Genomic DNA, 20,957 nt, shown 5'->3' on the forward strand with positions numbered 1-20,957 from the left:
TGGGTCTGATGTGTGCAAGGCAAGAGCCTGACTTGCTTCAGTATCTCTCTAGCCCCCCTGGGGCAATTTTTTCTTAAATTTCATTATTGCCCCCAAATTCATTAACAGGCCTCTCTGGAATGTTCTACATGGACAGCCCATTCATAATGGCCCACAGAATCCAAATGTGTTAACATCCTCTTCTTTTCTCCCTCCTCCTTCCAGCCCCACTGGGCCATGTTGGTCTCTGATTTTCCTTTGGCTCCCCACTAGGCTCTTAGCCCCAGGACCTTTGCACTTGCTGCTTCCTTTGCCTAGAGTGCTGCCCCACCCTGCTTCCCTGAGAAATCTTTGTTGTTCTCTCCCCTTCTCAGGTTTGTCAACTCTTTGCCATGGGACTGTCCCTAACAGTCCCATCCCCACCTATCCCCCTTGCTCTAGTCTCTGCCCTGCTCTTTCTTTCAAATAGCCATGTTTATTTTATTTTTAATTTATTTTGGGGGGGTCATACCCAGTATTCCCTCGTTTATCCTGGCTCAGTGCTGAGTGGGGTTGGGGGGTTGGGGCTAGGGCCCCAACCTGGGGTTCTCTGTGTAAAACGTGCACCCCAGCCCTTGGACGATTCTCTCTAGCCCATGAGCCATTTTCACCTTCTTAGGTTTTAGCTTAGGTAGCAAATGAGCTAAAAGCTCTGAGTTCACTTAGGAATGGGATGGAAATGCCAGCAGGCTGGGGGGTGGTCTGTGCAATTGCCCACGGGAGCCCAGCCCCTAAGCCTGGCTGACACACCCCACCCACCCCTGCCCCCGTGGCACCTATGTGAGAGGAGGACAGCGGGACCCCAGCCCTGGTGGTCTCGGTCCAGACTGGGAGTCCTGGGTGCTATTGCACCGTCCTCAGAAGGTGCGGGTGGTCAGTCGGGCTGGCTGCAGCCTGGCCCGGAACTGATCACCTCAACAGGTCCCAAGGCTCTGGGCAGGGTGGTGGGGCCTGAGTGGACGCACCTCTGCCCACCTCTGGCTGGGAAGGGCCTAGCGGTCTGGACAGTGGGGACAGCGTAGGGATCAGCGCCCCTGTGGCCTGGGCAGTGGGGACAGCCTAGGGGTCAGCGGCCCTGTGGCCTGGGCAGTGAGGACAGCGTAGGGGTCAGTATAGCGGCCCCGCGGCCTGGGCAGTGGGGACAGTGTAGGGGTCAGCGCCCCAGCAGCCTGGACAGTGGGGAGAGCGTAGGGGTCAGTGCCCCTGTGGCCTGGGCAGTGGGAATGGCATAGGGGTCAGCGCCCCCGCGGCCTGGGCAGTGGGGACAGCGTAGGGGTCAGTACAGCTCCCCGGCGGCCTGGGCAGTGGGGACTGCGTAGGGGTCAGCACCTCCGCCGCCTGGGCAGTGGGGACAGCGTAGGGGTCAGTATAGCGGCCCCGGCGGCCTGGGCAGTGGGGACCGCGTAGGGGTCAGTATCCCCCGGCCCGCCGCAGGCCACGCTCCCGACGTCTCCCCGCTCGAGGCCCCGGGCCCACCGCGCGCGTGTCGGGGTGGGGGGGCGCGTGTCCCCGGAGCGCGCCGCCCGGCCCCGGCCCCCCGTCCCGGGTGGAGGGTCACTTCCGGCGCGGCCCCCGGCCCGCTGCGGCTCCGGGCCTGGCCGGCAGGGGCCGCTCCGCGCGCCGCCGGGCCCGCCGCTCCCCGCCCTCCGCGGCCGCCGCTCCCGTTACGCCGCCGCGCCGGGAGCCCCAGCCCAGCCGCGGCGGAGCGGGCGGCGGCGGCGGCGGGGCCTGGGCCTGCGGGGCCCGGCCAGGCCGCGATGGCCACCCGGAAGGCGGGCTCGCGGCTGGAGACGGAGATCGAGCGCTGCCGCTCCGAGGGCCAGTGGGAGCGGATCCCCGAGCTGGTCAAGCAGCTGTCGGCCAAGCTCATCGCCAACGGTACGCGCCGGCCTGGCGGCGGGGGGCGCCGCGGCCTCCGCGCGCCCCGGGACCCCCCGACGCGCGCGCCCGGGGAGCCGCTGCTGGGAGTCGGGGTGGGGGGGGCGGGGGGGGGCCGGCCGCCGTCCCGGGGGTCCCCGGGGCCCGGGGCCTGCCGCTCGCCCGGGGAGGTCAGGGGGTGCCGAGAAGTTGGAGGGGATGGGGGAAGGTGCACGCCCGAGGTCACGAGCCCCAGCGTGGTGCCTGGGCGCGCAGGGTGGCATGCATCGGGGTTCAGCTACTGGGGGGACCCCCCCGGGAGAGACGCATTGGCAAACATATGGCACTTTGGGGGCTCCCGGTGGAAGCCTGGGTTTGGGGGTGGACCTGGGGAAGGCAGGTGGAGAAGGTGTGCCCGCGGGGTTCAGGGGCGGGGAGGTCCGGAGTGGCACTGGGGGGGTGGGCGAGAGGGGAAACACGGGGGTCAGGAGGAGAACCCCAGGGTGGGAATGGGGGTGAGGGGTGTTGGGGGGTGCAGTGAGGTGGGTGAAGGCCTCGTGTCTGGGGGGGGTGGGGAGGATGAGGGGGCCTGGGAGTGGGTCTGTGCCCGCGCAGGACCACTGAGTCGGTCCTCACACCCAGTCACATCAAAATCGCGTCCAGAATCCTATTCCGGAGCGTGGCACCACGTGGCCGTGTTTGTTTTGGAAGCTCAGGGTGGCTCGTGTTTGCTGGTCTCAGTGCTGCCAAGCCGGTGCCCAGGGGCCGGTTGTGGGCAAACTGGTCTGGTCTCTCTGCCGCCCTGGCCCCGCCGGCCGGGGCGATGAAGGAGACGGATGAATGAAGGGCACCGGCCCTGCACGGCCCCCAGCCGCCCGCAGGGGCGTCCCGCCCAACTCCTCTTGCTTCAGCGGTGGTGTTTGTACTAGTGGCTCCGAGCGAGGGCCCGGCTGGGCGCACCCTCCACTCCCGGAGCCGCGGTGGCTGTCCTGGTGGGGCGGGGAAGGGATACAGCCTCCTGGGCCCGGCTGGGCGGAAACTGTTGCCTCGGGGCCTCTGGCCTGTCCCTCTGGCCTGTCCGTCTTCTTATTCCTTCCTGGAGCTGTCTCCTGACCCTGGCACCTGCCGGCTGTGGCTCGGATGAAATGGGCGCCTTTGCGTGCTTCCTGGCTTTCTCCTCCGACGTCCACTTGCCTCCCGCTCTGTGGACTCATCACGCGGCCATTACCTGTGTGCCCACCGGTGCCACGCTCGCAAAAGTGGTTAGCGGGGCTGACCACAGGCCTTTCGCCAGCACTTACCCTTTTCGTTTTTGAGGAGGCAGAGGAGAGGCGTGGAGGGAAATCAATAGGCGGGCAAGTGTCCGAGTCTGAAGCGACTGAAAGAAAACAGCGAGTGCGGGGGGGGGGGGGTCAGGGGGGCACGGGAGAAGAGCCCCCAGACACTGGTGGTCTCCGGAGTGAAAGGTTGAGGGGCACACGCTCACTTTTCTGTCCTTCCCGGTCCCCCACGCTTCACTCATTTGCAAAGGCCTGGTTCTGAGGGCCGGTGCCACACCGTCCCTGAAGCATGGGGCAGGGACAGGGTTGATTGGGAGGGCCCCGGTGCAGTCCGGAACTGATGAGGGGGACTTTACCCAGGACCCACGGAGCGAGCCACCGACACGTCCTGATTCAGCCTGACTCAAACAGGTCCCAGAGATTGGTCAGGGGGTAGTTGAAAGAATGGAGCAAAGACAAGGAGGAAATAACATCAGAACGGCTCTGGTGCGTCCGGGGGTCTGCAGAAGAATGTTGGAAGGAGGGTCTCACCCGTCCTTACGCTGGCAGTGGGACATCCTCCTAGCATGGCCCGCCCCCCCCCCACCTCCACAGGCTCTCAGTGCGCTGGACATCATGACCTGGCCGGATTTGGCGAAATCCTTAAGCTATAGCATTAGGTGCTTAGGGAAGCGAGTTAGCGTCCTTAGTTGTTGTTTTTTTTTTTTAATTTTAATTTTGTTTTTGGTTTGAGGGTCACAGCTGGCGATGCTCAAGGGTTACTCCTGGCTCTGCACTCAGGAATTATTCCTGGCAGCGCTCAGTGGACCACATGGGATGCCGGGGATCGAACCCAGGCCGGCAGCAGCTGCGTAAGGCTTCTCTTTCAGGCCCCAAGTTGAAGACCTTGCAGGTGGCCTCACGAAGGAGAGGGAAGTGATTGGAACCACCGGTCTGTGAGCCTCTGTGTCCTGGTTGTAGAGTGAGAGCGGGGGGCTCACCTGAGCTGGATGCCGCTGGGTGAGCCGCGCTTGGCCTGTGGCAGGCCTGAGCTGTTTCCCGGCAGAGGGTGGTCCCTGAACCCTGCTGGGCGAGGGCCCCAAACAACAGCCACCAGGGAAATAAGATAAAAGATCTGCCTGCAGGGGTTGGTCACGAGGATAGAAGGAGCTAAGATTCCAGGGCTTGCCTCAGCGTATGACATCTTAGTAGGTGATCCTCAGGCATGCACTCATTCATTCATTCATTTATTCATTCATTCATTCATTCACTCGTCCCTTCCACCAGGCCAGCTTCGAGGACTTGCTATGTGCTCGTCATTGTTGTAAGCACTGGGTTGGGTCCCGCCAGCGACCAAAACAGCAAAAGCAACAAAGATCCCTGCTCCCAGGGGGGGCCACATTTGTTCTGGCCATGAAGAGGCAGGAAGACAGGGGAAGGAAACCGCTCAGTGACATTTGTCCTCTGTCAGATGGTGGTTCCTGTTGCCAGAAGAATGAACGGGGGGGGGGGGGGGGAAAGAAAGCGCTTTCTCAGGAGTAGGGTTTGGGGGGGTGTTCTGGGGACCCAGACTACTGTCTACTGGGGGACCGCGGGAGGCCTCAGTGGTAAGGGATCTGAGAGCAGAAGGAGAAGCAGCCCCAGGCAGAGGACTGGGGAGTGCCCGGGGGTGGCCGGAGGGCCTGGCTAAGGCTGCGCTTCCCTCTGAGGGTCCAGCGCCCCCCATCTGAGCCTCCCACTGTCTCGCCACGGCCGCTGCCTCAGCTCCACACTGCGAGGGGGCGGCCAGGCACAGGAGCTGGGGTGGCCTTTGGATCCTGAGGGGCACCCAGCCCAGCCCTGTAGGGGCAGAGTCGGCCTCTGCATGGGTGTCCAGGAGGACCGGGGACCCAGGAAGGTGTGAGGCGCCCTGGGGAAGGTAGAGGATCACTCTGGCTTTCCGGCTGCCTCTCAGGCCCTTCCTGCTCCCGGGAGGTGGCACGGTGGCCCTCGCTGCCCCTTGAGCTGGCCAGGAGGCATGATGGGACGCGGAGAGCTGCAGGTGGACCCCAGCCTTCGCCTGCTGCTGGTCCCGAACCCGGGGCTACACCCTCGGGATCTGCGCTCCTAGAGGGAGTGTGAGCTGCTCCCTGAGGTGCAAGGGGACCCTGTTTCGGTCACGGTCACCCAGTAGTCCCCTAGGGAGAAAGATCTGAGCGCCAACTGCCCGGCGGAGGTGCCCCTCATTTCCAAGGACAGAAAGGGGACAGCCAGCCGCCGCCTTCCCGAGCCTCTGGCCCCTCGCTTAGAGCTATTTGGTCCCTGAGGTAGCTTCTCTTGGATTCGATCGAACCCAGGTCGGCTGTGTGGAAGGCAGATGCCCTCCTGGCTGTACTGTCACTCTGGTCCATCAGATGCACAGATTCAACCACGCATGAAACCCATAGATCTGGTTCATTTCTTCCCATGTTACAGGTGGGAAAACGGGACGAGTGGAAGGTGTGTTGTTACTTGAAGTTCTCACGGGGGCGCGTGGCGGAAGCCAGCAGCGAGGGCTGGTCCCGGCCCCCGGCTGAGCCGAGCTGAGCGTGGTGTGCTCTTTCCGAGAGGAGAGCGCTGGGACTTCGTGACCCCCACGTGTGACCCCCACCCAGAGTCCCTTTGCAGAATCCCCCGGGGGCCAGGCGCCTCTCAGATGCAGCCGATTGGGATCGTGCTGTCAGATTCGGGCACCGTGGGCCCCTTTTACTGGGCACTCCCAGAGGGGTCCGGCCGGACAGAACACAAGAACCATCACGGCAGAGGGGCTGGAGAGAGACTAGAAATCGCCTCGTGTGGGTTCCATCGAGGTTTTGCTGCCAAGGAGAACCAGCTTTTGCTGTTCGGAGCATTCTGGATTCTGGGGTCCTGGGTGGTGAGCCTGGCCCAGTAGCCCCCCACCCCCCCCCCCCCCCCCCGCTCGCCTAGGACATCTCCTCGTCAGGAGCAGGGGAGCAGAAGGACCACGAGGCCTTCCAGCACATCCGCTCCCCTCCCCCCACCACCCCTGCTTGGGGTGCACCCTCTCTCCTCCTCCGTGACATCACCCAAGGCCGAGTGAGCTGGCCTAGGTCTGAGAGGCAAGGTCCAGAGCACAAGAGGGGGTCCCCATGCCTGAGACGCGGTGGCCTGCATGGACTTGGGACTCAGGGCCACTGGCAGAAGGCGGCCAGCCCAGTGCCTTCTCCCCCGCTGAGCTCTGTCCAGCCATGCGCTTCCCTGCAGGCAGGCCTGGCCCCAGTGGGGCCACCCCCTTGCCTGTGATTGGTTGGGACCTGACCATGTGATTTAGCAGCAGCCAATGAGCTGCCAGGTTTATTATTATTATTTTTTTATCTCTGTGTGACTAGCAGGAGGAGTAGCTGGGAACCCGTTTCCTTGGCTTAGGAGTGACGTCCATGCTGGAGAGGAAAGAAGAGTGCCCATCCTTTGCCCCGTGCCCCCCAAAGCTGTTGCTCGTACCTTGAAGTCTGGGCAGCAGCCGCCCGGTGACCGCGAGAGGAAGGCCCCTCTGGGGGAGCGCGGTCACTCAGACACCAGAGGATCATGGTTGAGCTGCCCTGGCCGGGACTTCCTGTGGTCAGGGAGCTGCTGACCCTTCCTCCTGATGGCCCTCCGAGTTGGGCGCTCGGTCATGAGTCGCTACTTGAGGCAGTTTAATCAGACGGGCACCCGCAGATGGCGCCACGCGGGGCATTCCGGGGGAAGTGGTCTTTGCTCCTGATTTGCACTGACCACTCCCCCCACCCCAGGGTGCATGCCCGCCCCTCTGGGTCCCCTTGGGCCTGGCAGGTGGGGGCCTGTGCTTGACTCTGAAAGCCAGCGCTTACTATCTGAGAAGGGGAGAGCTACCAGGCGTCCTCGGTGCCTCTTCAGAGGCCCGCCAGGCCGGGAAGCAGAATTCCCAGGCCTTGGCCCTCCGGGTGACCTTGCAAGGGTCACTTGATCGTCCGGAGTCAGTTCACGGGTGTCAGCACAGCGCCAGTGGGGGAGGGAAGTGGATAACCGGCTTCTGGAGCTCTCGCCATGCACTTGACTCCGGCCTTGTTATCACGGTGGGCTCTGCGCACGGCAGACGGGGCGGGGGGGGGGGGCTTGGCGGTGGTCGAAGGCTGCTTCCAGCCCCTTCCTGCCTGCCCGTCCTTCTGACCCTCGGGCCCATGGCCTTATAAGCTGGCCAGGCCATGGAGGGCTTCAGGGTGGCCCTCACTGGGTCTGAGGCCCACACCCGGCGCTACTCAGGCCTCGTTGCTGGTTCTGAGCTCAGGGATCCCCCCTGCTGGGGCAAGGGGGTCTCTCAGGTGCGGGATATGGAGCCCAGGTGGGCAAAATCATCGCCTCCACTCCCTGTCTTCTCCCCAGCCCCTCGGGCTTCAGGTGGCTTTTAGAGCCCATGTTGCTGGCCAAGAATCTTCCTTGGATTCTTGCGCGACAGCTGGCGGGGTGCAGGCTGCTGCCACCCCGGGGAGCCCCGGCCTTCGGAGCCCCAGGCCTCTCCCGGGTGGATGGCGGGTGGGGGGTGGGGGGTGTCTCTGATCCATCAGAACCGGGACTCCGCATTGCTCAGTCTCACCTCCAGTGAGTGTGTGGTCAGGCAGTTTTTTGGGTTTTTTTTTTTGGCAGGGGTGGGGGAAAGACCCTGTTTTCCCCCCCCAGGCAGGAGCTGTGCCCCCGGAGAGAACACAGGAGCCAGCCACCGGGCAGTGGCCGCTGACAGCTGACGGCTCTGGACGGCGCTGAGTCACCTGGGGGCTGGTTATGAGTCAGCTGCCCCGGCCTGGCCCCGGCGTCTGCCTCGGGAGTGTGCTGGGGGCTGGGGTTCAGGGAGCAGGAGGGCCGACTGGGCTTCAGAGCGTGCCCTGTGCTGGCGTTACACGTCACCCTGCGGGCTGTGGACGATGAGGGGGCCGCAGAGCAGGGAGGGGGTGCGGGTCATTAGTGAGGGTGTCGGACTCATCCTTGGCCCGCCAGAGTCCTGGAGGGCAGGCCCTTCTCCCTTGGGGGGCAGAGGGGGCTGCTTTAGGGGGGAGGGAGTGGCTTGAGGCCACACCCTGCAGTGCTCTGGGGTCCCTTCCCCGTGCGTTGCTGGGGCCCAGCATGCAAAGCCTGCACGCAGCCCACTGAGCTCTCTGGCCGATTTCCCTTTTTCTGTCCTGTTGGGCCACGTTAGCTGTGCTCAGGGCTCACGCCTGGCTCTGTGCTCAGGGGTCTCTCGGGGCGGGGCCAGGTGGGGACTCCGGACCGCACTCAGGCTGGCGATGGGCCAGGCAAGCCTCCTGCCCTCTGTCCTGTCTCTTTGCCCTGCCCCCAGCTTGCCTTTCTCGGAGGCGCCAGGCTTCAGGCCCAGGTGGCCCGTGTGCAGGGCGTGTGCATGTCCCCTGGGCCACCTCCCTGGCCGAGAGGAGGAGCGGGAGCCGAGAGGATGGGCCCCGGCGCGGGAGACAGGGTGGCCTCTCCCTGTTGGACCCGGCTTGGAGCCCAGCGCCGCCCCCGTTCTGCTCGCCTGAGCACGCGCTTCTCCGAGTCCTGTTCTCTGGCCCGAAGGTGGCTCGGAGGGGCAGCCGAGTTAATGCACTTTCCAGCCTCGGCGGCTCCGGAAGCAGCACCGTCCCCCCCCTCTGCATGGAGCATTGTGTGTGGAGGCCGGAGACCCAGCCCCGGGCAGGAAGCAGGCGGGAGGGGAATGTCAGCGGCTGGCGAGGGGGTGGCAGAGAGGGGCAGCTCGTGGTGGGTGCCGCGACCGTGGGGCTGGCCGGGCCGGCACTGTAGTCCGTACTGGACCAGGGCCCCAAGCCTGTCCCCCCACACCCTGAGGAGGCCCCCACTTCCCGAGCACCTCAGTGAGCCCATGGTGGGGGGGTGCAGTGGGGTGCTGGGGGGTCTGACCTCGTGAACTCAGGGATTCTGGGGGCTTCCGTTCGTGGCTGTGGGTGCCCAGCTGGGCCCCCGCCTTGAGGTCCCTCGGCTCCTGGGCCTCCCGGACGCCTCAGCCCCCCGCTGGAGGCCAGCCCTTTAGGGGGTAAGGGGCGCATCCGGCCTGGGCCCCCACCAGGATGCGTGCCTGGCCCAGTGGGCAGAGGGACCGTGGTGGGATCACACAGCTGGGGCTTTGGGGGTGTCTGTGGGGTGGCACGAGTCCTGAGGCTCAGGGGGCTGCTGACGGCGGGCTGACTGTCCTCACTGTCACTCCCTGTGCCTCTTGGATGGCGGGGCAGGACCCGTCTGGGCAGAGGTCCCGGTCCCCTCTGGCTCCCCTTCCTGTCCCTCTGTCCCCCGTGTCTGGCCAGGGGGTCCCATGCAGGAACTGCCCCCTGGCATCCTGGGAGTTTCTGCTCCAGCTTTGGAGGGGGGATCTGGGCAGTATGGGGGTCCTGCAGGGACTGTCCAGACCAGTGTGCCCCGGCCAGTGGTGTTCCCCCCGCCCCCCAGCAAGCCAGCAGATACGTGTTGGCTGCGGTGTGGGTGTGAGTCTGTGTGCGTGGAGCGGACTTCCTGAGGACCGTTTCCAGGCTCCTCGGCCAGATAACACCCCTGTTCCCCCTGGAGCCCCTTCCGGCCCTGCTGGCCTCTGGATAGTCCAGGCTGACCCCAGGCGAGAGACTGTCAGGCTTCCTCTTCTTGCCTTCCGCTCTGCTTCTTCTGGGAAAGTGCATATGTATGTGTGTGTGTGTGTGTGTGTATTTACACATGTGTATGTGCGTGCAAGCATGTGTACATGCATGTGTTTACGTGCATGTGTGCACGTGCATATATGTATGCATGTGTGCATGTGCATACGTATGTGTGTGTGCATAGGTATGTGCATGTGCATGTGTGTGTGTGCGCGTGCATATGTATGAGCCTGTTCTTGCCTCTCTGGCTCCTGCCGGTGGTTCTGTCTCCTGCAGGGGCCTCTCTGCAGGGCACAGGTACTGGGCTGTGCGACCAGCCTCAGTGCCACCTGGGAGCTCACAGCTGCCCTTTCCGCTCCCACCTGGCCAGGCTGCCCCCGTAGCGCCCAGCCCCTTGCCCTTCCGGTGGGCACTCGAGCACCCCGAGGCACCTGTTTCTGCTGTGCCGCGCTAGGGTCCGGCCTGGCCGTGTGCTCTGAGCCGCCCTGTTATTCCAGCGGCCTTGAGCTCGCCACGCCCTCCTCCCAGACGCTGCGGGACGGTGCTTTACTAGACAACAGGCGTGGGCCAGGGGCCAGCATGGCCCCCCCTGCCACCCCCACCTTCGCCTCTGGACTTCGTCCCGGACCTCACCGACCGTGGCTGGACAGGACTTTGGTTCTTACTCCCCGTCAGTCCCCCGCCTGGCTCCCCTCCCCCAGCCCTCATGCACGCGCTTCCCCTGGCTGCCCTGGCAGAGGGTCGCAGGCCCCCCCCTCCACAGCTCAGCTCCTGCCCGGGGCCCTCCGAAGCCCCCTGCCCTGCCCTAGAGACCCAGTGTGCCCGGTGGCCACTCTCCAGGTAGCCAGGAGAGTCCTGCCAGCCCCGGGCATCCAGGGCTGTCCCCACAGGCACCGTGGGGACACCTGGGGGCGGGGAGCCCCCCACTGTCGCATGCAGGGCCCTGTTTGCCTGGGTTCTCTGGACCGCCCCTGCGGGTGCTCTGACCCCATGAGCCACCTCCCTGCTTCTCCCCCCCACTCCCCTGCCTCACCACCTTCTGCGGGGACACAGCGGGCAGTCGGCCCTGCCCACCTCAGCCTCTGCTCGCACCCCCCAGCTTACTCTCCTCCCCGCACACTGAGCAGGGGGTTCGTTACTCAGCTCTCCGTGGGCGAGCACTTGCCTTGCAGGTGTGCGGCCCTGGATTCAACCCCAAGCACCCCCATCAACCCCCCAAAGCAGCAGGCTTGCCCCCTCCCCCTTCATCACTCCCTCCACAGCGACTCCCCTCATCACTGCCGGCTCCAGGGCCCTGTTCTCGGGGACTCCCTGACCCCTCCTGCGACCTCTTGGTTCCTAGTTCCCGGAAGGCCCCAGGGAAGTGAGAGCAGCAGCGGTGAGTGAGGCCTGGGCCGTCAGGCAGGTCCTGCGGGTCAGAGCCTGTGAGTGGCGGCTCCGTCGGGCCCTGCGAGGCAGCGCACGCAGCTGCGGGATGTTCCGGAAGCTGCTCAGACCGTCCTGGGAACCGGCCCTGGATGTTGCTCAGTCTCTCTCTCTCTCTCTGCAGACGTGTGTCAGAGTCACACTCGCACTGAGTCTTGCCTCCCCACCCCTGCCCCGTCGGTGTTATCATCTCTTTTCCTGTCATTGCTATATTTTTTTTTGGCTTCACTTCCGGTGGTGCTCAGGGGACCACGTGGTGCCAGGGATCAAACCTGGGGCTCCCACACGCAAAGCAGGTGCTCCAGCCCCAACCTGCCCGCACTCTTTGGGGGCCAGGGGAACCCCCCCAACCCTGCAGGTGGCCAGGGTTGACTTCTCATGACTAATGGGAAGCTTCGGGGTGGTGGTGCTGATCCCCAGGAACGGGAGAACCTGGCTGTGTTTGCCGAGTAACAAAGGGGACACTGGAGAGCCGGTCCTGCCTGAATAAGGGTTTTGTTTTCTGCCCTTGGACCGCAGCCCCGGCGGGAGCCGTGTGAATGGGCCCAAATGCCTGCCTCCATCGAAATCCATCTGTGGAGATTTTTCTCACTGATACCAGGGACTCGGGGAGTCCAGCCGGAACCCACACGCCCTCCTTCCTCGTCCGACCGTGTTTCGGGGTCAGAGGCTCCTCCTGCCAGGGAGGGCTGTGAGGACCCCGTGGGGTGGGGGGGCCCTGGGCTAGGGCCGGCCACCAGGCTGATGACGGGCTTGTTCATGCAGGGAGGAGCCCGGAGACCAGAGTCTCTGGCTGCTCCCGGCGGGGAGGGGTCTCCGGGATGGATTCTAGTTCCATTCTGGCCTCACCTCTCTGTCAAGTCGGTGGGGGGCTTCACAGCAAACCCCCAGATTGTCTGCCGTGCCGCGCTCGGCTCTGGCCTGGCCGTGTGCTCTGAGCCGCCCTGTTATTCCAGCGGCCTTGAACTCGCCACACCCTCCTCCCAGAGGCTTCTGGATGGTGCTTTATTAGGCAACAGGCGTGGGCCAGGGGCCAGCAAGGTCCCCCCTGTCGCCCCCACCTTCGCCCCTGGACTGGTTCTCCGTCCCGGACCTCACCGACCGTGGTCTGGACAGGACTTTGGTTCTTACTCCTCCCTCGGTCCCTCAGGAGCGGCCTGCAGATGGGGCAGTGTCTGCCTGTTCCCTCACCTCTCCCGCGGGGCCCCCTCGCACCCGGGGCCGGTGACAGCGCCGGGTCCTGGTGCCACGTGGAGGCTCCCGGAAGGGTCCGAGGCTCTCAGCACCCGGCCAGGTGCCTTGGCGGGTCCCCCCTGGGGAACACCCGCGCCCTCCCGGCTGCGGGCTGGTGAGCATGAAAACCGTGTCTTGGAGAACTTACTGTGCCCCCCCCCAGACCCTGCCCGACCATCCTGGTGGTCCCTGGCAGTGATGCTGCCTTGCTTCGGGCCGCCCCTGACACCACCTGTGAGCCTCAGTTTCCAGCTGAGGGGCCGGGCTCGTCTCCCGTGCCAGCTGACGGCGAGGGGTCAGTGGGTGTTGGCAGGCAGCTGCGAGGGTCAGGGGCAGAGCCCCGAAGCCCGTACAGACATCACCTGGGCTCCAGGCCCCGTGCAGCAGCCGAGAACCACTTCGGGGGGGGTGGTCCTACCATCCCCGCTGCCCCCCATCTGCCTCCCCACTCTGGGGGGTCACCTTCCTGCCGCCGGTGGCAGAGCCTCGCATGCGTCTTGTCTTCCAGACGGTGACCCCTCAGAGGGCAAACCGGGTGCTTCCGGGCTGTCGTCAGCCTCTCTGGAGCCCGTGTCCCCCCCACCCCCCACCCCCGCGCTGAGGTGACCTTCCCCCTCCCTGGGGTGGCGCGGGCTCGGGCAGCAGCTGCTTAGAGGTGGCTTCAGCGCCTCCCGGGTGGCTCGTCTGCTCGGCACGCGGGCGGCCGTGGCAAGGGCAGACGGTGCCCGTGGAGCGCCGGGCTGGCTGCCCGCCACCTTCAGGCTGTGCCCGGCGGCCGCTGGGAGCTGTCCCGGGCGGGGGGTTGTGGCGGGGGACAATTCCCAACCATCTCTGTCGCCCCCCATGTGAAGTCGCCTCTTGAAGGAGAACGGAGAAAACATTTCCCCGGGAAATTGTTTGGAGCCTGGACATATTAGAAAATTATCTTTTTTTTTTTTTTTTTTTTTTTTTTACCCCCCTCCCTCCACTTTTCCGCTGAAATTCAGCGAGGTTCTCTGTTTCTGGAGCTGAGGCGCTAGCCCCGGCCAGCCGCTGCCTGGCCTTGTCTGTCTGACAGAGGGCGAGGCCGTACCTGCATGCCACGCGTCTTTGCTCATTCTGTTCCTTCTGCTGGAATGCCTTTCCCCACATCCCCCCGTCCTGCACACAAGCTCCGGGGGCGCTCCTGGACCTGCCTGTCTCCAGCACCATCCATCCAGGACTGTTATCTGGTTTTTTTTTTTTTTTTATTCGGGTTTTTGGTTTTGTTTTTGTTTGGGGGCCACACCCAGTGATGCTCAGGGTTTACTCCCGGCGGGCTGATGTGGGATGCCGGGGATCGAATCCGGGTGGCCATGTGCAAGGCCGGCGCCCTCCCTGCTGTCCTGTTGCTCTGGGCCCCCGGGACTGCTCGTCGTCGTGACCGAGCTGGTATCAACTCTCGGAGGGGAAATGTGTCTCCTGATTCTCCCTCTGGATGGAACCAGAGAGTTTCTCAGGGCCCTCACCGCCCTCCCACCCCACTCCCCGCCCCTTTGGAGTTCCCAGTCCTTGGGTTTTTTTTTTTTTTTTTTTTTGCTTTTTGGGTCACACTTGGCAATGCACAGGGGTTACTCCTGGCTCTACACTCAGGAATTACCCCTGGCGGTGCTCAGGGGCCCGTATGGGATGCTGAGAATCGAACCCGGGTCGGCCGCGTGCAAGGCGCCGTGCTATCACTCCAGCCCCCCCGTCCTTGGTTTAAGCAAACATTTCCCCAGGCTTAGGTCAGAAAACCTAGAAGAGGTGTCTAAAGGCCGGGGGTCCTGCAGCTGCCCCCGGCCGGGGCTGGGGAGACAGTATAGAGGTTAGGGAACTTGCCTTGTACACGGCTGAGCCCAGCTCTGTCCCTGGTGTCACCCTGAGCACAGAGCCAGGACTAGCCCCGGAGCCCCACTGGGTGGGACTGACCAACCTCGTGTCTCAGTGGGTTTCTCTGCCAGCCGGGGGGATCAGGCGAGGCTCGCTGAGCACTCCTTGGGGCCAGCCCATCGCCTTGGTTGGTGGTGGTCCCGCCCCTGCTTTGGGGCTAGGGAATCAATGCTTCAAGGATGTGGGTGATGCGGCTCTGGCCCACCGCTGGTGGCAAAGGTGCCGTCCTTTGCCCGGAGACTTCGGGGCAGGGGTGGGGGAGGGGTGCATCAAGTCCGGGTGCAAGGTGAAATGGTGCTGAGGTGCGTGTTACTGGAGGGGTGTGGCATGCCCAGGAGATGGGGCGGGGGACTCTTCCTTCACCCCGGAGTCACCCTCCAAATGCTGAGGGTCACGCATAGTCATGGTGACCGACGCATTTCAGTCAGGACTCAAGATATGTGTGTGTGCACGTGCATACGTGTGTATATGTGTGTACACGTGTGTACCATGCATGTACATATGTATGTGTGTGCACCCATGTGTGGACGTGTGTATGTATGTGCATGCATATGTTTGTGTGTGAGCGCATGTGCATGCATGTGTGCACATGTGTGTATGTGTGTGTGTGTGTGTGTGTGTGTGTGTGTGTGGTGGTGGTGCCAGAGGCAGTGTGGGCCCTTGTATGCCAGGCATGTGCTTAGCTATGGGGCTACCTCCCTGGCCCCCATTGTGTTCCGTTTTATTGTTTTAGTTTTGGGGGCCGCACACAGTAATGCTCAGGGGTCACTCCTGGCTCTGCACTCGGGAATCACCCCCGGTGGTGCTCTGGGGACCATATGGGGTGCTGGGAATCGAACCTGGGTCAGCTGCATATAAGGCAAATGTCACACCCTTTGTTCTATTCCCTCCTCCCCAATTATAATTTAATCCACTGGAGTGTGCAGAAAAGGAAATTCAGCATATACCTTTTACCTTACAATTTAGGAAGAACTGTTATTAATATCCTGGTATACATCTGCTTCCAGATTTCTTTTAGTTACTTTTTAAAAAAAAATTTAGTTTTAAATTTTTAATAGAATCATCATGAGATACACAGTCACAAGATTGCTTCCGTCATACAATGTCCCACTCTTCCAGGTTTTAAGGAAGGGTGACAGGTTTTGTTTATTTTCCCCCTCCCTGGAAGGAAAAGAAAATGGTTTTGCTCAGTATAAACAATTCCAACTACCAGGATGAGAGGTGATCAAAAATCACGCAAAGCTTGCCACTCAGCTGCTCCTGCCCTGCCCCTGGGGGCGGTCATTCCAGGCATCTCTGCGGGGACACAGAGGCAGAGACAGACACCTGGATTGAGGGACAGGGACCGTGTCGTGACGGCTGGGGGGTGGGGGCAGGAGGGGAGGATGGGCTGCCTTCTGAGGTCCTGCTGTGTGCTGCCAGCAGCTGTAGGAAGAGAAAATAAATAGCTCAGCAATTTGGGTCCCTCTGCTTGCTCAATTGATCATTGTTTGGCTACATCGAGCTAACGTATATTATTAAGTTTTTCACCTGCTCTTTTTCTTTCTAAGATAGTTACTAAATTACAAAAAACAAACATCCCTTTCTCTCTCTCTCTGTGTGTGTGTGTGTGTGTTGCTTGTATGTACTTCTGCCAGGCCCTGATGCTCTATTTAAGACACTTAGACATGAGTACCCATCTGGGGGAGAGGAGACCGGGTGAATGAGGCGGGGCTCTGGTTCTGAGCGGGGTGTCTCCCTCAGACTTCTCAAGAGCTTGGAGTCCTTTTATTTGTGTGTGTGTGGGGGGGGGTGCCCATAAACACCCCCGTGTCTGTGTGCACCCCAGGCAGCTGGCTTGGTGGGGAGCCCGGGGCCCCCTGGTGTGCTAGCCTGGCCGCCTGCTCCATCTCCAGCTCTGGGCTCTGGGGGAGAACTGGGTCCCCAGCACCCTCATCCTCGTGATGCACGGGGCGGGGGGAGGGGCTGGCCACACCCGCCAGCCCTGGGGGCTTCTCCCAGCAGTGTTCTGGGCGCTCGGCAGGGATCGACCCTGAGGCTCCTGCAGGAGTCTGGGTCTGCGTTGCCACCCGGCTCCCGGCCAGGGGTGATTTTTCTAGAAGGCGAATAGGCAGGGACACTGTCCTTCCTTCGCCTGGACATCAGAGGCCGAGCAGAAATCCAGTGGCCCTGGCCCTGGCTGAGGTCCCCCTACCCCGGGTGCCCAGGTGCGACCCCGGGACCTGGGGGGCATCCTTCCCTTCCCGACCCTCCGTTTCCATCTGGTTCTGCCTTCCGTCCCAGGAAGCAGAGCACCTGGACGGGGTGACCTTGGGCCGATTCTAAATCTCCTGGATGCCAGAGAGCTGCTTCCGGGGGAGCCTTTGTTCATTATTATTATTATTATTATTTTGCTTTTTGGGTCACACCTGGCGATGCACAGGGGTTATTCCTGGCTCATGCACTCAGGAATTACCCCTGGCGGTGCTCAGGGGACCATATGGGATGCTGGGACTCGAACCCGGGTCGGCCGCGTGCAAGGCAAACGCCCTCCCCGCTGTGCTATCGCTCCAGCCCCATATTCATTATTTTTTTTTCCCGGGAGGTGCCCCCCAAGTGGTGCTTAGGGAGCGCTGCAGGGCTGCCCAGTGACCCAGTGTGGGGGTCCGTGCCGCAGGGTTCCCTCCGGCCTGCGCCTGGTGCCGAGTGGACAGGCCGCTGCTGGCCTGGCCTCTGTGACCGGGAGCAGGCGACAGGCTCTGGGTCTTTCCGACACAAGCCCGTCTCAGCATCCTGGGGGGACGGAGGACGAGGAGAGCCCCCCCTCGTCTCTCTGGGGAGACCCAGGCTGGGGTCCTGCTGTGTCTGCACCCCCAGCATCACCCCCAGCCACGCAGCTCTCTCTCTACCCCCCTCTCTCTGAGGAGGCAGGGCGGGTGGGGGTGACGGAGGGGGCTTGGACCCCACCCATGTGGGAGCACCTACTTCCGGAACACTCTGCATGCTGGGGAGGGCCCCGTGGAAGGGGGTGTCCCCTTGGCCCTGGGTGCAGGCCTAGGGAGTGCCGGAGAGCTGGCCGGGTTCATGCGGGGGCCAGGGGTCCCCGCCTCAGTGGCCCCCTCTGCCTCTGCAGATGACATGGCCGAGCTGCTCCTCGGGGAGGCCAAGCTGGAGCAGTACCTGAAGGAGCACCCGCTGCGCCAGGGCGCCAGCCCCCGAGGGCCCCGGCCCCAGCTGACCGAGGTCCGCAAGCACCTGACCGCTGCCCTGGACCGCGGGAACCTCAAGGTACTGTGGGCCGCAGGGTGGGGGGAGGGGAGCCGTGTGTGTGTGTGTGTGTGTGTGTGTGTGTGTGTGTGTGTGTGTGTGTGTGTGTGTAGGGGGGCCGGGGCCAGGCTGGACGCACAGCTGCCCCCACCCCACCCCCACACCGGCTGAACCCCCCTGGGAGCCGCCTGCCTGTGGCCCTCTGGGGAGTCTTCAGCGACAGTTTCCCGAGAGCACTCCCGAGGGGAGCACCCGAGGGCCCGGGGCCTGTGTGCCGCCACGCTGACCCGCCTGGACGCCTGGTCCCGCCCGAGCTACAACAGAAACTTGTCAGGACTGTCCCTTCCTGTAACTGCTCCTGCCCCAGCATGCTGCTCCCGGGGCGGGGGGTATGGGCTGGGGAGAGAGAGAGGGAGAGAGATAGAGACAGAGACAGAGATAGAGACAGAAAGACAGAGACAGAGAGATAGAGACAGAGAGACACAGACAAAGAGACAGAGAGATAGAGAAGGGGAGGGGAGGGGAGGGGTGAGGAGAGGAGAGGAATAGGAGAGGGACCAGGGCGTAAGTTTCTTGCCTGCCCTACCCGAGTTCTATCCTCGGCACCACCGAGGGTCCCCTGAGCCCCCCAGGAGTGATCCCTGAGCACAGAGCCAGGCGTGAGCCCTGAGCTCTGCCAGGTGCCTCCTCCCCGCCCCCAAATCTCCCCAAATCAAGGTAAAATGAAGCATGCTGCTTTAGAACCCCCAGCTGCTGGCCAGAGCTGGTGGGGTCCCCCGGGGCCCGTGGGGGTGCAGCCTTCCCTCTGCAGGTCAGCGGCCGGCCTGGGCGTGCCGGGAAGCATCCCACCCCTGCTGTTCTTCTCCGTTTCTCGCAGCTCACGTCCTTCCTCTCGGGCTCCTTTTGGATCCTTTTTATCTCTTGAATCTCTCTCCTTTGCCCTGGGTGGCCTACACCGCCCCCCCCGCCACTCCAGCGGCTGCCCCCCTCCCACCCCCACTCCCAGGCTGCTCCAGTCTAGCTGCTGACCCGCCCAGCGGGCTCCCGAGACTTCTCTGGGGTCCTGGTTTGCGCCAGGATGTGGTTCCTTTGGGCACCCCTCGGCCAAGTGTGAAAGTGTCTTTTTGCTTCCTACTCTCGCCCCTGACCCTGTTCTGCCTTTGAAAAAAAATTTTTTTTAGAAGATCTGGGACTGGAGCAGTAGGACAGCAGAGTACGGCATTTGCGTTGCACACAGCCAACCTGGGTTCGAGCCCCAACAACCCACAGTGTCTCCCCAAGCACCGCCGGGAGGAACTCTAAGTGCAGAGCCAGGAGTACGCCCAGGGCATCACCGGGTGTGAAGCTCACAGCCACCCCCCGACCCTGTGCAAATATGTGAAATCTCTGTGACAGGCCTGAGCACGTGCTTTCCACACAGGGGGCCCCAGATTTGGTCCCCAACAGCACACAGTCCCCTGCGCACAGCCCACTGTGGCCACAGACAAAACAAGAAGCCCAAGCTGCCCCCTACCGCCTGCCATGGACGTCTGTAAAGCATAAGAAAGTACCATTTGCCTCAAGGGCCAGCCCCCATACCTGTCGGCACCCCCCAGCATTGTGGGGTGTCCCCGATGGTCCTGCCCGTACCCTCCCCTCCCCCATCAAAGGGCCTGAGCAGTGTCGAGTTCTGGGGTCCTGCATTCAGCGGTCTGAGAACCACTGGGCGACCCCCGGCCACTGCACACACCTGCCCCACTCCATCGAGGACTAGCGCGGTGGGACTGAGAGATTCCCCATCTCGGGGCAGCTTGCTCCCGCCCCGCCCCTTGGAACTCTCTCCATCGTGCGGGAGGAAAATCCCCCTTTTTGCTCTAGTTCTCTCCCCATCCCCCCCCAGCCATGATTCTGGTACTCGTGGGACGTCAGATAAGCAGAATCCGGCACCCTTTGTCTTCCTCTGACTCACGCATTTTATTGGGCCAGTAACTTTAACATTTATGCATCTCGTAGCCTGCGTCAGAATTTATTCCCATTTGTGTATGTGGGGGGTGGGGTGGGGAGGAGGGGATTGGGGGCAGCGGCATGCCCAGTTGTGCCTAGGACTTAATTTTTAATTCTGGCTCTGTGCTCAGGGATCAGCCCTGGTGGGGCTCAGGGCGCCCGGTGGGGTGCTGGGCTCTAACTCAGGCTGGTTGCCGGAAGGCGGGCACTCTGCCTACTGAACTGTCACTCCAACCCCTCAGCCCCTTACTTTTTTTTTCCCCTCTCTCTCTTTTTTTTTTCATTTTTCTTTTTTGGGTCACACCTGGCGATGCACAGAGGTTCCTCCTTGCTCTGCACTCAGGAAACTCCTGGCGATGCTCAGGGGACCATATGGGATGCTGGGAATCGAACCCGGGTCGGCTGCATGCAAGGGAAACGCCCTACCCGCTGTGCTATCGCTCCAGCCCCCTCCCCTCCCCTTACTTTTAAAGCCCAAAGCACACCCCCTGTTTGCACAGGCCTCATCTCGTCCAGCCCTGCGCGCTGACGTCCCGTCTCCCCGCTGCTGTGAGTGTGGGTCTGGGGTGGCCCCTGGGGCTCCTGCTCTGGGCTCTTTCTTCCCCTGCACAGAGCAGCCGAGTCGCTGCCCCCTGGCTGCCCTCCTGGACTCTCTGCAGTGGGGACCCCTGTTGACGGTCGGAGCAGCAGGGTGCCTGACCCCCACCTACACCCGTGCTTGCCTTTGATGCTTCCTGTGTGGTTTGCTCTGGTTACTCTGCATGGGAACTCTCCTGGGGCCGGGGAGACTGGGGGGGTGGGGTGTCACTGCCTTGCACACAGCCAGCTCAATTTCCCCCCCCCCCCCGGCACCTCGTGGTTACCCTGAGCAGTGCCGGGAGCGGCCAGCCCTGGGATAGCCCGGGTGAGCCCAGCCCCGCGAGTCCAGGCCCTGGCACCGACCCACCAGCCCAGTCAGCCCAGAGCACTGGGAGGGGCCTTGAGAGATACGACTGTCCCCGACAGCCCCTGCCGAGATCCGGGGGAGGCGGTTGTCACTGGGGCCGCTCGTGTGACTTCAGTGACGAGTGTCGGTTTAAGGCCCTTTTCCAGTTGGGTTGTTGAGTGATTCCGCTGGTCTTTCCCGTCAGACGGGGGGCCCTGCAGAGGCCTCCTGCCCTCTGACCCGCCTTCCTGGCCGCAAGCAGCACTTTAACAAGGGGGCCCATGGGCTTACAGCCTCAGAAGCCAAGAGTTCTTGGCGCTGGGACTCTCTCTGAAGGCCACGCATCATTCCTGCAGAAGTGAGGGTACCGGGGTCTGCGGAGGTCAGGGAAGGGGGTCTGTGAGGTCAGGGAAGGGGGTCTGCGGAGGTCAGGGAAGGGGGTCTGTGAGGTCAGGGAAGGGGGTCTGTGGAGGTCAGGGAAGGGGGTCTGTG

At 63.0% G+C, this 20,957-nt stretch overlaps 1 protein-coding gene across 6 annotated transcripts in view; it reads left to right on the plus strand.

Annotated features, from left to right (window-relative positions):
• Positions 1 to 1,677: 1,677 nt before the first annotated feature.
• TTC7B (tetratricopeptide repeat domain 7B) overlaps positions 1,678 to 20,957 on the plus strand; it is a 184,837-nt gene continuing 165,557 nt past the window's right edge. For 3 of the 6 annotated variants that reach the window (XM_055129803.1, XM_055129802.1, XM_055129804.1), the window contains exons 1-2: positions 1,679 to 1,896; positions 17,424 to 17,578. In XM_055129803.1, coding sequence (XP_054985778.1) covers positions 1,776 to 1,896; positions 17,424 to 17,578 — 276 coding nt within the window. In that variant the 5' untranslated portion in view covers positions 1,679 to 1,775. Of the gene's footprint in view, positions 1,897 to 17,423; positions 17,579 to 20,957 lie in introns of those variants that run through there. The other 3 variants (XM_055129801.1, XM_055129806.1, XM_055129805.1) reach the window with 2 other exon arrangements.

The sequence above is a fragment of the Sorex araneus genome, chromosome 3, assembly GCF_027595985.1.
Source record: "Sorex araneus isolate mSorAra2 chromosome 3, mSorAra2.pri, whole genome shotgun sequence".
Taxonomy (NCBI): domain Eukaryota; kingdom Metazoa; phylum Chordata; class Mammalia; order Eulipotyphla; family Soricidae; genus Sorex; species Sorex araneus.